At 48.8% G+C, this 14,966-nt stretch overlaps 1 protein-coding gene across 4 annotated transcripts in view; it reads left to right on the top strand.

Moving 5' to 3' along the window:
- fgf13a (fibroblast growth factor 13a) overlaps positions 1-14,966 on the top strand; it is a 516,601-nt gene that overhangs the window by 499,849 nt on the left and 1,786 nt on the right. For all 4 annotated transcript variants that reach the window (XM_059976466.1, XM_059976468.1, XM_059976465.1 and 1 more), the window contains one exon: positions 2,635-2,833. In XM_059976466.1, coding sequence (XP_059832449.1) covers positions 2,635-2,833 — 199 coding nt within the window. The remainder of the gene's footprint in view (positions 1-2,634; positions 2,834-14,966) is intronic.

Genomic DNA, 14,966 nt, shown 5'->3' with positions numbered 1-14,966 from the left:
GGTCTATTTTACACTTTATGTATCTAAAGAAACTTTGGTAGCTTCAATAATAAAATTGGCCAGCTTACTTTTGTATTCCATCGTTTTCCTTCTTTATGACTTTCGTAGTTGCCTTCTGTTGGTTTTTAAAAGCTTCCCATTGCACTAATTCTCACTAATTTTTGCTCAGTTGGATGCCCTCTTTTATGTTAGATTTGACTTCTCTTGTTCGCCACTGTTGTGTCATCTTGCCTTTAAAATACTTCTTCCTCTTTGGGATGTATATATCCTGTGCCTTCTGAATTGCTTCCAGAAATTCCAGCCATTGCTGCTCTGCCATTATTTCTGCCGGTGTTCTTTTCCAATCAATTTTGGCCAATGTCTTCTCATGACTCTGTAATTCCCTTTACTCTACTGCAAGACAGATACATCTGACTTTAGCTTCTCCTTCTCTAATCTCACAGTGAACTTGATCATACTATGATCACTTAATCCTAAGGGTTTTTTTTAAACCTTAAGTTCTCTATTCAATTCATTTGCCTATTCCTTTCTGATGCTCTCATACCTGTCTGGTGGGAGAGTGATCAACCTCCTCCAAATATCTGGGGAAAATGAACTGAAGGAGAGAGATTTTTCCTAGTAATGCAGTTGAGAGGACAGGAGTGTAACGAGAGTAGGAGAGTGTACCCCTACTGATACCACAGTTGCCCTGGAAGGAAACCTCACTAAATCCAGTGGTGTGGGAGAAACATTATTGTAACCTTCATGGCAGGGATCTGAGTGGGTCAGGACGAAGGCTGAATTTACACAATGTTCAGCTGAGGTCCATGAATTCACTTGGATTCTGCCTGACCACACTCACAATGGAGAGCATTCTGACTAGTGGCATCACAGCCGAGTGGGATGGCTCTATTACACAGGATCAAAAGAGCTGGCAGAGGGCTATAGACTCAGCCAGTTCCATCCTGGTTACAGCCATCCCCACCAGTGAGTACATTTTTAAGAGGCAGACCTTCAAAAAGGAGTCATCCATCACTAAGAACACTTATCATCTGGAACCTACTGTCATCTCATTACTACCTTCAGGGAGGACTTATGGGAGCCTAAACACCAACATCAATATTTTAAGAAAAGCTTCTTCCCCTCCACCATCTGATTTCTGAACAGTCTGTGAACTCATGAATGCTTTCTTTTACATTGTCTGTTGTTGTGATTCAGTAATTTTCATGTCTTTGCACTGTATGGCTATAACAAGACAACAAATTTCACATCATCTCATTCTGATTCTGATCCCTTGACTTGTACCAGACTCACATGCAGGTTAGACAAAGGGACGTCCTTCTCCCAAGAGCAAGAGTGAATCAGCCAGTTGTTTCCCAGATCTGTGACTAGTGTCATGCGCCATACAACCTCTTCCCCTTCCTTTCCATCCTGAGCCTGAAACTGTTTACTTCCCTCCATTGATGCCTGACTTGCTGCACATTCTGAATGATAAAGGTTCTCCAGCATTTTGTGTGTGTTGCTGTGAATTTCCAGCATCTGCAGAATCTCTTGTTTCTGATCAGAAACTGGGAGTGTAGCCCTGTTGTCACATCTATCACTTTGTTTTTCTTTGTAAGAAGGGATAGTAGTCAAGCCCTGCCACAGCTGTTGAGCGACCTACAGTGATTTATTGGGTCCCGAAATGCCACCACATGTGAGATGACTTTCCGAATATCATGCCTAGACCTCTTGTCTCTTACATGGTCACCAGATCTCAATGCCACTGATATGGCCATTGGCAGATTGCAGATCTGATTGTTCATTCAGAGCTTCTGGTTGACTGCTATTCTCTTCTGTTCCCTACCCTTCTGAGCCACAGGGCCAGACTCAGTGCCAGAGGCACGGCCCTGTTGCTTCCCCCAGGTAGCTTGTTTCCCCCCCCAACAGTACACAAAATGGAACATTTATCATTAAGGGATGGCCATAGGGGTGCTTCCCACTACCTGATGCTCTCCCTTCCCTTTCCTGGCAATCACCCACTTATCCATCTCCTGTGGCCCCAGTGTGTCCACCTACCTGTAGCTTCTATCGATCACTTCTTCACTTTCCCTAATAAGCTAACGGTCATCAATCTGCAGCTCTAGTTCCCTAACTTGGTCTCTAAGGGGCTGCAGCTTGATGCACCTGGCACAGATGTGGCCATCAAGGAGGCTGGAAGTCTTCTGGATATCCCATATCTGACACCCAGAGCAGAAATCTGGCCTTGCAGTCCTACGCACTATTCTTAAGTTCGAGGGAAAATAAAGATATGGAAGTATCTGTCATCGCTGAAGCCCCAGTGAGCCAAAGCCTTACCACTCTGACTCACACTACTCCAATGACTGCTCCTTCGATGACCGCTCCGCTAGGCAGTGACTCCCTTTTATCCCGGAACCTTCTCAGTGGCCTTGCGTGATGATGAGCTACTGCGTTGCCACCCTTCTCCCAACAGAAGAACGGGGGACTTTGCAGGAGGGAAGGGTTAGATTGATCTTGGAGTAGGTTAAAAGGTCAACACAACATCATGGGCCAAAGGGCCTGTACTGTGTGGCATATACTACATTCAATAACATCCTGAGCAACTACTGATGAAGCAAAACAAATAATATTTTGTTTTTCTGCCTTTCTGAACAGGAACACTTCACCCCTGAGTGTCGGTTCAAGGAGTCAGTGTTTGAAAACTACTATGTGACCTACTCGTCCATGTTGTACAGACAGCAGCAGTCCGGAAGAGGTTGGTACCTGGGCCTCAACAAGGAGGGCGAAATCATGAAGGGGAACCACGTGAAGAAGAACAAACCAGCCGCCCACTTCCTCCCCAAACCACTAGAGGGTAATGACACATTTCCTTTGTTTACACTTCTGCTGTCAGTGTTGTTTACACTTGTGGTGGAGCCTTTGACCATTGGACCATAAGAAAGAAGAGCAGAATTAGGGCACTCATCACATTGAGTCTTCGCCACCTCTCCATCATGGTTGATTTATTATTCCCTCTCATTCTCATTCTTCTGCCTTCTTCCTGTAACCTTTGATAACCTGATTAAGCAAGAATCCATCAGCCTCCATTTTAAATATCTCCAATGATAATATATACCAGCCCCATCATCAAGGACATCTTCAAAAGGTGGTGCCTCACGAAGACATGCTCTCAACTTATTGCTACCACCAAGAAGGAGGTACTTGACTGCCACAGTCCCAAGGAGACACCAGATTGCATAGATTGAGAGAGAGTTTAAAAGAAGAATAAAAACTTGAGAGTACAGAGTTCGTAGGTTCTTGTCAGAATCAAAGGCGAAGATAACAGGTTTATGGAACCTTGGTTTTTGAGAGATAGAAACATCGAAAACCTACAGCAGCATAGTGTTGCAGGGAAAGCCAAAGAGTGGTAGGAGATGGTTGCCTCTCTGACTGGAGGCCTGTGGCCAGTGGTGTGCTGCAGGGAATGGGGCTGGGTCTGTTGTTTGCTATCTGTATCAGCGATCTGGATGATAATGTGATAAGCTAGATCAGCAACTTTGTGAAAGACACCAAGATTGGGGGTTTCTCCCACCCTCTCCCTCTCCCACACACTCCCTCCTTCTGCCTTTCCCACCCCCTCCCTCCCCCTCCCTCTCCCTCTTCCACACGCCCCCTCCTTCTCCCACCATCTCCCTCTTCCACACTCTCCCTCTCCCACACTCCCCCACCTGCTGCTCCCACCCCTCCCTCTCCCACACTCCTCCCTTCTGCCTCTCCAACACCCTTCCTCTTCCACCCTCTCCCTCTCCCACCATCTCCCACACTCCTCCTCCTTCTGCCTCTCCCACCCCTCCCTCTCCCACACTCCCCCTTCCACTCCCTCCTCCCTCTCCCACCCTCTCCCTCTGCCATTCCAATCCTCCCTCACTCTCACTTCCCATCCCATCCTGCCATTGCTTCTCCCACCTTTTCTTTATCTCTCCCCACTTTCTCCACACCTCCCACCACCCCCTCTCAGCCTCTTCTATCTTCCCTCTGTTTCCCCAACCCTCCCCATACCTCCCACCTCTCTCCCATCCTCCCCAATCTTACCAAAGTACTTCTATTCTTCTTCTAACTGGATATGTACGACACCATTCCCGATTCCACGCACCTTCCATACCACACTTGCAATATTTTGTTCAGTTCTGGTCACCTCAATATAGTAAGGACATGAAGGCTTTAGAGAGGGTACAGAGTAGATTCACCAAGATGCTGCTGGGATTAGAGATCATGTCTGATGAGGATAGGCTGAGTGAGCAAAGCTTTCCCTTTGGAGTGAAGGAGGGTGAGAGGTGACTTGATAGAGGTGTACAAGATGATGAGAGGCATAGATAGAGTGGACAGCCAGAGGCTTTCCCCAGGACAGAAATGGCTAATACAAGAGGGCATAATTTTAATGGGATTGGAGGAAAATGTTGGGGACGTCAGAGGTAAGATTTTTATGCTGAGAGTGGTGAGTGTGTGGTATGCCCTATCAGGGGTGGTGGTAGAGACAGATACGTGCATTGGGGCATTTAAGGTCACATGGATGATAGAAAAATGGAGAGTTATGTAAGAGGGAATGGTTAGATTGATCTTGGAGTAAGTTAAAAGGTCAGCACAACTTTATGGGCTGAATGGCCTGTTCTGTGCTGTTCTCTTCAATGTTTTATGTAATATACCCTGGGGTGAGGAAGGCAAATGGCATGTCAGCATTCATTTCAAGAGGCCTAGAATACAAGAGCAGGGATGTGATGCTGGGCTTTAGAAGGCACTGGTGAGGCTTCATTTGAGTATTGTGAACAGTTTTAGGCTCATCATCGTGGAAAAGATGTGCTGGCTTTGGAGAGAGTCCAGAGGAGGTTCACAAAGATGATTCCAGTAATGAAAGCATTATCATACGAGGAATGTTTGATGGCCCTGGGTCTGTACTCGCTGGAATTCAGAACAATGAGGGGGGGATCTCATTGAAAGCTCTCGAATGTTGAAAGGCCGAGACAGAGTAAATGTGGAAAGGATGTTTCCCATGGTGGGGGGGTTCTAGGACAAGAGGGCACAGCCTCAGTCTGGAGGGGCACCCTTTCAAAACAGAGATGCGGGGAAATTTCTTTAGCCCAAGGGTGGTGAATTGGTGGAATTTCTTGCCACATACAGCTGTGGAGGCCAGGTCATTGGGTGTATTTAAGGCAGAGATTGATAGCTTTTTGACTGGTCACGGCATGAAAGGTTACAGAGAGAAGGCTGGGAACTGAGGTTGAGGAGGAGAAAAAAAGATCAGCCATGGTTGAATGGTGGAGCAAACTCAATAGGCCAGATGGCCTAATTTTGGTCCAATGTCTTATGGCATCATGGTAGCACAGTGGTTAGTGTGACAGTATTACAGTTTGGGCATTGGGGTTGAAGTTCAATCCTGGCATCCTCTGTTGGAGGTTGTATGTCCTAGCCGTGGAATGTGGGTGCTCCGGTTTCCTCCTGTAGTCCAAAGACCTACCAGTTAGAAGGTTAATTGGTCATTGTAAATTATCCTATGGTTAGGCTAGGGTTAAATCAGGGGTTGTCAGTGACATTCCACACTCTGTGTCTCTAAATAAATAAATAATATACACGCACCTGGGGAGGAGCTGAGAGTGGCTTCAGCTTCGTTTTCAGTGCAGTTCAGGGAGCTGATGTCATGTCTCCTGAAGCGAGAAGTGTAATCTCAGGATGGTCAGGTGAACCGGGCTCAAAGGTCATGGCTCTCACGATGAAGCTCCATCATCTTCCAGTATTCACAATAAAAACAAAGAAAGTTGCCATCAGACTTAATGTGTTTGAAACAAAATCAAAAGATATAAAAAGCATCAAGGTGGTAACTTGGCATGGCTGGCCTGCAGAGATTAAATTCCCTCACTGGTATTCTGTGTCTTCTGACCTTCTGTCCGTCTGTCTGTTGTCTTCTGATAGTGCTGGCAATACTGAGGAGAGGAAGTTTCATCCAGAATATCTTAGAAAGCTTTGATTCATTTCTCAGAATCCATGATCAGCAAACACAGGAAATTACAATACTGTGTTCTTCCTCATTCATTTGACTTTAAGTGTGGAAATATTTATTGAAGAAATGATTGAGAAGAGTTTCCACAGCTCCCCAGCCTCAGGATCCAGCTATCAGCTGTAGTTCACATCAGGAGGGTAAACATTGAAACATTCTCTTTCTGACTATATCCACAAGCAACATCTGATCTAAATGTTAGCTCGTGTGTATAACTCTGTCACTCCCCACCCACAGATGCTCCCTCAGCTGAGGGCAATTGAGAGCATTTTCTGCTCTGATTTCAGCCACTGAATAGAGGAGTGTCCCTTTAGCATCAGAATCAGGGTTAAACTGGCATATATCATGAAATTTGTTAACTTTGCAGCAACAGTACAATGCAATACATAATTATAGAGAGAAAAACCTGGATTACACTGAGAGTGAGTATACTTATATTAAATACTTAAATTAAATAAGAATTGCAAAAAAAGTAGTAGAGGTAGTGTTCATGGATTCAATGTCCATTCAGAAATCGGAAGGCAGAGGTGAAGAGGCCCCTCCCAGTATGACCCTCTCTCAGTAACACACCCCCATAATGTGTCCCACCCTTGGTACCACCCCTCCCACAGTGTGACCTTCCCTCAGCACCACTCCCCATAGTGTGTCCCACCCTCGGTACCACCCCTCCCACAGTGTGACCCTCCCTCAGCACCACTCCCCATAGTGTGTCCCACCCTCGGTACCACCCCTCCCACAGTGTGACCCTCCCTCAGCACCACTCCCCATAGTGTGTCCCCCCCTCGGTACCACCCCTCCCACAGTGTGACCTTCCCTCAGCACCACTCCCCATAGTGTGTCCCACCCTCGGTACCACCCCTCCCACAGTGTGACCCTCCCTCAGCACCACTCCCCATAGTGTGTCCCCCCCTCGGTACCACCCCTCCCACAGTGTGACCCTCCCTCAGCACCACTCCCCATAGTGTGTCCCACCCTCGGTACCACCCCTCCCACAGTGTGACCTTCCCTCAGCACCACTCCCCATAGTGTGTCCCACCCTCGGTACCACCCCTCCCACAGTGTGACCCTCCCTCAGCACCACTCCCCATAGTGTGTCCCACCCTCGGTACCACCCCTCCCACAGTGTGACCCTCCCTCAGCACCACTCCCCATAGTGTGTCCCACCCTCGGTACCACCCCTCCCACAGTGTGACCCTCCCTCAGCACCACTCCCCATAGTGTGTCCCACCCTCGGTACCACCCCTCCCACAGTGTGACCTTCCCTCAGCACCACTCCCCATAGTGTGTCCCACCCTCGGTACCACCCCTCCCACAGTGTGACCCTCCCTCAGCACCACTCCCCATAGTGTGTCCCACCCTCGGTACCACCCCTTCCACAGTGTGACCTTCCCTCAGCACCACTCCCCATAGTGTGTCCCTCCCTCAGTACCTCCCCTCCCACAGCGTGACCCTCCCTCTGAACCAACCCTTCCAGTCTGTGGAATGCTCTGTCTCAGAAGGCAGTGGAGTCCAATTCTCTGGATGCTTTCATGAAAGAGTTAGATAGAGCTCTTAAAGAAAAGTGGAGTCAAGGGATATGGGGAGAAGACAGGGATGCGGTACTGATTGTGGATGATCAGCCATGATCACATTGAATGGCGATGCTGGTTCAGAGGGCTGAATGGCCTACTCCTGCACCTATTGTCTATTGTGTCTCTCCCTCAGTACCACCCCTCCCACAGTGTTACCCTCCCTCAGTACCTCCCCCCCATAGTGTGACTCTCCCTGAGTACCACCCCTTCCACAGTGTGACCCACCAGTACCACAAACAGTGTGACTCTCCCGCAGTACCACCTCTCCCACCATGTTACCCTCCCTCAGTACCTCCCCTCCCACAGTGTGACTTTCCCTCAGTACCACCCCTCCCACCATGTGACAATCCCTCAGTACTGTCCCTCCCATAGTGTGACAATCCCTCAGTACCACCTCTCCCAGTGTGACCCTCCATCAGTACCACCCCTCCCACAGTGTGACAATCCCTCAGTACCACCTCTCCCAGTGTGACCATCCCTCAGTACCGCCCCTCCAACAGTGTGACAATCCCTCAGTACCACCCCTCCCACAGTGTGACAATCCCTCAGTACCACCCCTCCAACAGTGTGACTTTCCCTCAGTACCACCCCTCCCACCATGTGACAGTACTGTCCCTCCCATGGTGTGACCCTCCCTCAGTACTGTCCCTCCCATGGTGTGACAATCCCTCAGTACTGCCCCTCCAACAGTGTGACTCTCCCTCAGTACCACCCCTCCCATAGTGTGACTTTCCCTCAGTACCACCTCTCCCACCATGTGACCCTCCCTCAGTACTGTCCCTCCCCTAGTGTGACAATCCCTCAGTACCACCTCTCCCAGTGTGACCCTCCCTCAGTACCACCCCTCCCATAGTGTGACTTTCCCTCAGTACCACCTCTCCCACCATGTGACCCTCCCTCAGTACTGTCCCTCCCATAGTGTGACAATCCCTCAGTACCACCCCTCCCACAGTGTGACAGTCCCTCAGTACCACCCCTCCCACAGTGTGACAATCCCTCAGTACCGCCCCTCCCACAGTGTGACGCTCCCTCAGTAACACCCCTCCCACCATGTGACCATCGCTCAGTTCCACCCCTCCCACAGTGTGACAATCCCTCAGTACTACCCCTCCCACTGTGTGACAATCCCTCAGTACTGTCCCTCCCATGGTCTGACCCTCCCTCAGTACTGTCCCTCCCATGGTGTGACAATCCCTCAGTACCGCCCCTCCAACAGTGTGACTTTCCCTCAGTACCATCCCTCCCACCATGTGACAATCCCTCAGTACCACCCCTCCCATAGTGTGACTTTCCCTCAGTACCACCTCTCCCACCATGTGACCCTCCCTCAGTACTGTCCCTCCCATAGTGTGACAATCCCTCAGTACCACCCCTCCCACAGTGTGACAGTCCCTCAGTACCACCCCTCCCACAGTGTGACAATCCCTCAGTACCGCCCCTCCCACAGTGTGACGCTCCCTCAGTAACACCCCTCCCACCATGTGACCATCGCTCAGTTCCACCCCTCCCACAGTGTGACAATCCCTCAGTACTACCCCTCCCACTGTGTGACAATCCCTCAGTACTGTCCCTCCCATGGTCTGACCCTCCCTCAGTACTGTCCCTCCCATGGTGTGACAATCCCTCAGTACCGCCCCTCCAACAGTGTGACTTTCCCTCAGTACCATCCCTCCCACCATGTGACAATCCCTCAGTACCACCCCTCCCACAGTGTGACGCTCCCTCAGTACTGTCCCTCCCACGGTGTGACCCTCCCTCAGTACCATCCCTCCCACCATGTGACCATCGCTCAGTACCACCCCTCCCACAGTGTGACTCTCCCTTGGTACCTCCCCTCCCACAGTGTGACCCTCCCTCAGTACCATCCCTCCCACCATGTGACCATCGCTCAGTACCACCCCTCCCACAGTGTGACGCTCCCTCAGTAACACCTCTCCCACTATGTGACCATCGCTCAGTACCACCCCTCCCACAGTGTGACCCTCCCTCAGTACCACCCCTCCCACAGTGTGACAATCCCTCAGTACCACACCTCCCACAGTGTGATGCTCCCTCAGTACCACCCCTCCCACAGTGTGACTCTCCCTCAGTTCCTCCCCTCCCACAGTGTGACTCTCCCTCAGTACCACCCCTCCCACAGTGTGACTCTCCCACAGTACCACCCCTCCCACTGTGTGACAATCCCTCACTACCTCCCCTCCCCACAGTGTGACCCTCCCTCAGTACCGCCCCTCCCACAGTATGACCCCCCAGTACCATCCCTCCCACAGTGTGACTCTCCCTTGGTACTTCCCCTCCCAGAGTGTGACCCTCCCTCAGTACCACCCCTCCCACAGTGTGACAATCCCTCAGTACCACCTCTCCCAGTGTGACCCTCCATCAGTACCGCCCCTCCCACCATGTGACACTCCCTCAGTACCACCCCTCCCACAGTGTGACAATCCCTCAGTACCACCTCTCCCAGTGTGACCCTCCCTCAGTACTTCCCCTCCCACAGTGTGGCTCTCCCTCAGTACCTCCCCTCCCACAGTGTAACAATCCCTCAGTACCACCCCTCCCCAGAGTGACCCTCCCTCAGTACCTCCCCTCTCCCCAGTGTGACCCTCCCTCAGTACCGCCCCTCCCACAGTGTGGCTCTCCCTCAGTACCACCCCTCCCATAGTGTGACCCTCCCTCAGTACCACCCCTCCCACAGTGTGACAATCCCTCAGTACCACCTCTCCCAGTGTGACCCTCCCTCAGTACCTCCCCTCCCACAGTGTAACAATCCCTCAGTACCACCCCTCCCCCAGTGTGACCCTCCCTCAGTACCTCCCCTCCCACAGTGTGGCTCTCCCTCAGTACCTCCCCTCCCACAGTGTAACAATCCCTCAGTACCTCCCCTCTTCCCAGTGTGACAATCCCTCAGTACCACCCCTCCCCCAGTGTGACAGTACCACCTCTCCCAGTGTGACCCTCCCTCAGTACCACCCCTCCCCCAGTGTGACCCTCCCTCAGTACCACCCCTCCCCCAGTGTGACCCTCCCTCAGTACCACCCCTCCCCCAGTGTGACCCTCCCTCAGTACCACCCCTCCCCCAGTGTGACCCTCCCTCAGTACCACCTCTCCCAGTGTGACCCTCCCTCAGTACCACCCCTCCCCCAGTGTGAGCCTCCCTCAGTAACCCTCCCACATTGTGAACTTCTCACTGCAGGGAATTTCAGCATCCTTGGGTGCTGCTGGACTGAAATCTGAATGAGTTCCTGAGATTTCTCTTCATCACTCATTGTTCACTGGATAAATGCTCTTTTTAACATTTGTTTTCATTCTGTGGAGCATGTTGGTGAAGTCGAAGTTAGATCAAGTTTTCCTTTCCATCTGTAGAAAACATCTTCAGCAGGATCATTTTTGCTTGCCTTCAATTTGATTACTAGTGATATTAAACCAGAATCAAGTTTAATATCTTTGGCATAAGTCATGAAATTTGTTGTTGTCCAGCAGCAGTACAATGCAATACATCATGATCAAAACTATAAATTAAACTATATACATATTAAAAAGGTTAATTAAATAAGTAGTGCTGAAAGAGGAAAAAAAGTTATGAGGCAGTGTTCATGGTTTCAATGTCTATGCAGAAATCTGATGACAGAAGGGAAGAAGATGTTCTTGAATTGTTGTGTGTGTGCTTTCAGGCGCCTGTACCTGCTCCCTCATGTTAGCAATGAGGACACAGCATGCCCTAGTCAGTGGGGGCCCTTAGTGTTGATTGCAGCCTTTATGAGACATTGCTCCTTCAAAATGGTCCAGGGTGCTGGGGTGGCTAGTGCCCAGAATGGGGCTGGCTTTCTACAGCGTTTTCCAATCCTGTGCAGTGGCCCCTTGATACTAAACGGTGATCCAACCAGTTAGAAGGCTCTGTACATCTGTAAAAATTAGCATACCAAATCTCTCCAACTCCTAATGAAATGCAGATGCTGTCATGCCTTCTTTGTAATTGCATCGTTATGTTTGCCCCAGATTAGACACCCAGGAACATGAAATTGTTCACCTTTTCCACCTCTGATCCTTCTGTGGGGACTGGAGTGTGTTCTCTCATCTTACAATTTCTGAAGTCCAGAGTCAAATCTTTGGTGTTACTGACACTGAGTGCAATGTTGTTGCTGCAATAGCACTCCTCCAAATGACCCCTCTTGCCCCTCGCCACTGTCTAAAATTCTGCCAGCAATAGTTGTATCATCAGAAAACTTATAGCCGATGGTTGAACTGTGCCTAGTTACACAATCATGGGTGTAGAGAGAAACTTCACCGTTTAGATGATAGTGGATGATCCTTCTTCTCAATGCCACCTTCCTGTATTGAATTCTGTGTGTCCTGCCCCTCTTAATACCCTAAAGTCTATCATCCCAGTGGCGAGTCTCAAACAACCTCTGACAACCAAGTCCAACTCCTGGCCTTCTCTTGTAGCTTAGGCGGAACCATTTCTACTGACAGGAGAATGGGCAAAGGCAGGTTACTGCCATCTTAAAACCAGGCATTCCGGGCAGATGGGGCTCATCAGCCATGGGTGGCAGCTCATCGAGGAGAAGGAAAACTCTGATCTCAAACCTCCGCTGCCTTGTGGCTGTACCCACTAATGGGGAAGGCTTTGCATGTAAACCCCAAGCTGGCATCCCTCAGGCAGTCCTACATTGAGTTCAACAGTGATGGCGCCAGCTTGTGTCAGTCTCTGCCATTCCTTTAGATTCATCAGTTGTGTGCAGAGGAAGAGCCTCCTGCATGGGCAATAGCTTCTTCTCCATATCATACTGCCCTGGCTTGTGTACTAGTTTGCATATCATGTAGACAGCCATGACACAGTATGCATGATTGACCCCCACCAAACATGGCCTCAGTATCATTCTGCCATGAGTGATACAGCATGGGAAACAGGCCCTTTGGCCAATTCATCTCTGTTCATCATGGTGCCCGCCACACTGGCCTAATTGCCCATATTTGACCCATATCTCTCTAAGCCGTCCAATCTACTGACTTCCCCAAATGCCATTTATATGTTGTCAACCACTGTCTCTAGCACCACCAGAAGTTGTCCCTCAGGTACCTTTCATCTTTCATTGATACCTATGCCCTCTAATTTCAAAATTCAAGAATTCTGAATCTTCAATCTCTAGTTTTTAGTTGCCCTTCTCAGGGAAAAGAATATGTACATTCACCCTATTTATACCCCACATGATTTTAACACCTCTACAAGGTCATCTTTCAATCGCTTCTGTTCTAAAGAATAAAGTCTGAGCAAGTCCAAACTCTCCGCATAACTTAGCACCGCAGGTCCTCACAGAATCCTCATAGATCTTCTCTGCACTCTTTCCAGTGTAACGCAGAGTAACCAAAATTGTACACAATGCTCCAAGTGTGGCCTCACCAATATGTTGTACAACTGCAACAAAACATCATAACTCCCATACTCATTGTCCTAACTGATGAACCCAGTGTCCCAATAGGACAGGGTAGTGAAGAAGGCAGTTGACAGACTTACCTAAGAAAGGATGTGCTGGCATTGGAGAGGGTCCAGTGGAAATTCATGAGAATGAAAGAGTTAATGTATGAAGAGTGTTTGATGAATAGAAATGATCTGTGAAGTGGTATTCGAATCTGTACTTGGTTTCTACAGCACAGAGCAGACCTCATTATAAGGCCCAAGCAATATTGTCCTGCTTCCTTCACACAGAGTCAAGTTTATTATCACTGTCTTATATAAAACCATAAGATATAGGAGCAGTATTGGGCCATTTGGCATATTGAGTCTGCTCTGCCATTTTATCATGGCTGATCCAATTTTCCTCTCAGCCCCAATCTCCTTCCTTCACTCCATATCCCTTCATGCCCTGACCAATCAAGAATCTACCAACCTCTGCTTTAAATGTACATAAAGACTCGGTCTCCACCGTTACTCTCTGGCTAAAGAAATTCCTCCTCATCTCCATTTTAAAAGGATGCCCCTCGATTCTGAAGCTGTGTCCTCTGCTCTTAAACTCTCCCACCACAGCAAACATTCTCCCCACATCCGCTCTATATCAAATCATTTCATCATTTGATAGGTTTCAATAAGGTTATCCCTACTACTACAGCGACTCAGACCTTGTCGTGCTATTGGTACCAGATAGCCCAGTACTACCGTCTCAGTTCGGGTTGTTGGCAACTCAACTGACACACCCCCTGGGCACTTCGGTTAACCAGGGAGGAGGGTGTATTGGCACCCAGCAGGACTAAAAACAAAACCTGTCAAAGGACGGATGAACTCCTTGTGAGTCAATGGCCACATACTGTCTGTGTGAGGAGTGGTGCACCACACATTCTTTTGTTTCACGCCTTGTAAGGCAAAGGCTTAAGGCATGGTTATCCCTCAATCCTCTGAATACTTGTGAATACAGACCCAGAGTCAACAAATACTCTTCATATGACAAGCTATTCAATACTAGAATCATTTTCATGAACCTCCTTTAAACCCTCACCAGTTTGAGCACGACCTTTCTAAGATAAGGGGCCAAACCTGCTCCAAGTGAGGCCTCACCAGTGCTTCATAATGTCTCAGCATTATATTCTTGCTTTTATATTTTAGTCCTCTTGAAATGAATGCTAACATTGCATTTGCCTTCCTCACCACCGGCTCTACCTGCAAAATAGCCTTTAGGGAATCCTACACAAGGACTCCCAAGTCTCTTTGCACCACAGTTTTTGTATTTTTTTCTCCAGTTAGAAAATAGTTAACTCTTTAATTTCTTCTACCAAAGTGTATGAACATGCACTTTCTGACACTGTATTCCATCTGCCATTTCTTTGCCCATTCTCCTAATCTGTCTAAGTCCTTCTGTAGCCTGTCTACTTCCTCAAAACCCCATGCCCCTCCCCATCTGTCTTCATATCGTCTGCAAACATTGCAACAAAACCATCAATTCCATCAACCAAATGATTGGCATGTAAAGTAAAAAGAATCGGTCTTAACAGAGACCCCTTTGGAACTCCACTGGTCATCAGCAGCCAATCAGAAAAGGCTTCCTTTAAAGGTTCAAAGGTTCAATTTAATGTCAGAGAAATGTATACAATATACATCCTGAAATGCTTTTTCTTCACAACCATCCATGAAAACAGAGGAGTGTCCCCAAAGAATGAATGATGGTTAAATATTAGAATCCCAAAGTCCTCACAGCTCCCCCTTTTTGCACCTAAGCAACAATCACCCCTCCCTCCCACTCCTTGCCTCGTGCTACTCACCCACTGCTTTATCAATGCTAGAATCTTTTCCTGGAATACCATGGGCTCGTACCTTGTTAAGCAGCCTCATGTGTGGCACCTTGTCAAAGGACTTCTGAAAATCCAAGTGCACAACATCAACTGATTCTCCTTTATCTATC

Source organism: Hypanus sabinus, chromosome 8 (genome assembly GCF_030144855.1).
Source record: "Hypanus sabinus isolate sHypSab1 chromosome 8, sHypSab1.hap1, whole genome shotgun sequence".
NCBI classification, from domain to species: domain Eukaryota; kingdom Metazoa; phylum Chordata; class Chondrichthyes; order Myliobatiformes; family Dasyatidae; genus Hypanus; species Hypanus sabinus.
This window is presented reverse-complemented; position numbering and strand designations above follow the sequence as displayed.